The sequence below is a fragment of the Condylura cristata genome, unplaced genomic scaffold, assembly GCF_000260355.1.
Source record: "Condylura cristata isolate star-nosed mole 26May11 unplaced genomic scaffold, ConCri1.0 scaffold00066, whole genome shotgun sequence".
NCBI classification, from domain to species: Eukaryota; Metazoa; Chordata; class Mammalia; order Eulipotyphla; family Talpidae; genus Condylura; species Condylura cristata.
Genome location: NW_004567167.1, coordinates 659,888 through 661,244, shown reverse-complemented (window position 1 = coordinate 661,244; position 1,357 = coordinate 659,888). Strand labels below are relative to the sequence as shown.

Here is a 1,357-nt window from a genome sequence, read left to right as displayed (position 1 = left end):
GGGCGCGGGGTGGGGGGAGCAGGGCGGGCAGGTCCCGGCCCTGTGCTGCGGCCCGGCCCAGCCGGCTGCCCACTCCCCCCAGGCACATTGGGGGCCTCGCGGGCCTGACACCTGCCCTCTCCGGCCGCCCCGAGGTCCTGCCCAGCCTCTGCAGGTTGCCGCTTGTCGTCCCCTGAGGAGGGGCAAGACTCGGGGGGCCCCATGCCGCGGCCTCAGCGCCCAGCCACCCCTCACGGAGGCCCGTTTCCCAGGTGTCCTCGCGGCCGCCCGCCCTCTCCCTCCCCTCCGCGGCCCCGGGGTGTGGCTGGTGGCTGCGCTGGCCGCCTGCCGTTCCTGATGTACTGACCGCCCCTGGGCCGCGCCCCGCCAGCCTCCAGGGCGGCCCCCCACACGCGGGGTCCCGCACACCACCGCACATTCTCACCGGGAGCTCCCGGGCGCACTCCGTGGGCCGGTTCCCCATGGGGCCCGCTGGCCAGTGCCAGCCGCGCGGACCCCGGCGTGAACCAGCCTCCCGGCGCAGCCCTCAGCTCCGGCGCCCCCACCCCCGCCTGGCGCGGCACGGCCCTGGCGCCTGCGGTCTGAAGGCCGAACCCTCAGGCAGGGCAGATGCTGGAGCTGCTGGTGCTGGAGCAGTTCCTGGGCGCGCTGCCCCCCGAGATCCGGGCCTGGGTGCAGGGCCAGCGGCCGGGCAGCCCCGAGGAGGCCGCTGCCCTGGTGGAGGGGCTGCGGCGCGAGCCAGGAGGGCCCCGGAGATGGGTGAGTCGGGCCCTGAGCCCCGCTGACAGCAGCACCCACCTCCAGCTGGGCCTCACCCCGGGGGCCGCCGCCTGGGCCCCGGAAGTGGTCACCTGCAGCTGACCTCGAGCAAAGGGAGATGGCCCCGGGGCCAGTCTCGTTGGCCCAGCCCCGGGTCCCCGGAGCCGGGACCTTGGGGTGGGGTGCAGGGTGGGGAAGCACAGAGACAGCTGCAGGCGCCCCAGCCGCCAGGACCTGCCCAGCTGGGTCCTGGGGCCCCTCGAGGGCGGCGGAAGCCCTGGCTGCGTCCGCGCTGACTCTCGGCACCTCCAGGTGACAGTCCGGGTGCAGGGCCGGGAGGTGCTGTCAGAGGAGGTGGAGCCCCGGGGGCCTCCGCCCAGCCCCGGGGCGGAAGAGGAGCCCCCTGCCGCGGAGGACCCAGGTGAGGCCAGCGGGCGGCCTGGCCGAGCAGCCGCTGGCCTCCCGCTGCAGACAGTCCTGTGTCCCGGCCCCGGGGTGGAGGGGGAGGTGGTGTGTGGGGCAGGCGAGGGGCCCCCCGCGGCTGAAGGGACCCGGGGGTGCTGGGGCCAGCCGGCGCCTCCCTGTCCACCCCCAGGCG

General features: G+C 77.1%; 1 protein-coding gene across 1 annotated transcript in view; it reads left to right on the top strand.

The window, feature by feature from the left end:
* The first annotated feature begins 609 nt into the window (after window positions 1-609).
* LOC101625525 (putative SCAN domain-containing protein SCAND2P) overlaps window positions 610-1,357 on the top strand; it is a 2,230-nt gene continuing 1,482 nt past the window's right edge. The window contains exons 1-2 of the mRNA XM_004695488.2: window positions 610-759; window positions 1,072-1,180. Of these exons, the coding sequence (XP_004695545.2) occupies window positions 610-759; window positions 1,072-1,180 (259 nt within the window). The remainder of the gene's footprint in view (window positions 760-1,071; window positions 1,181-1,357) is intronic.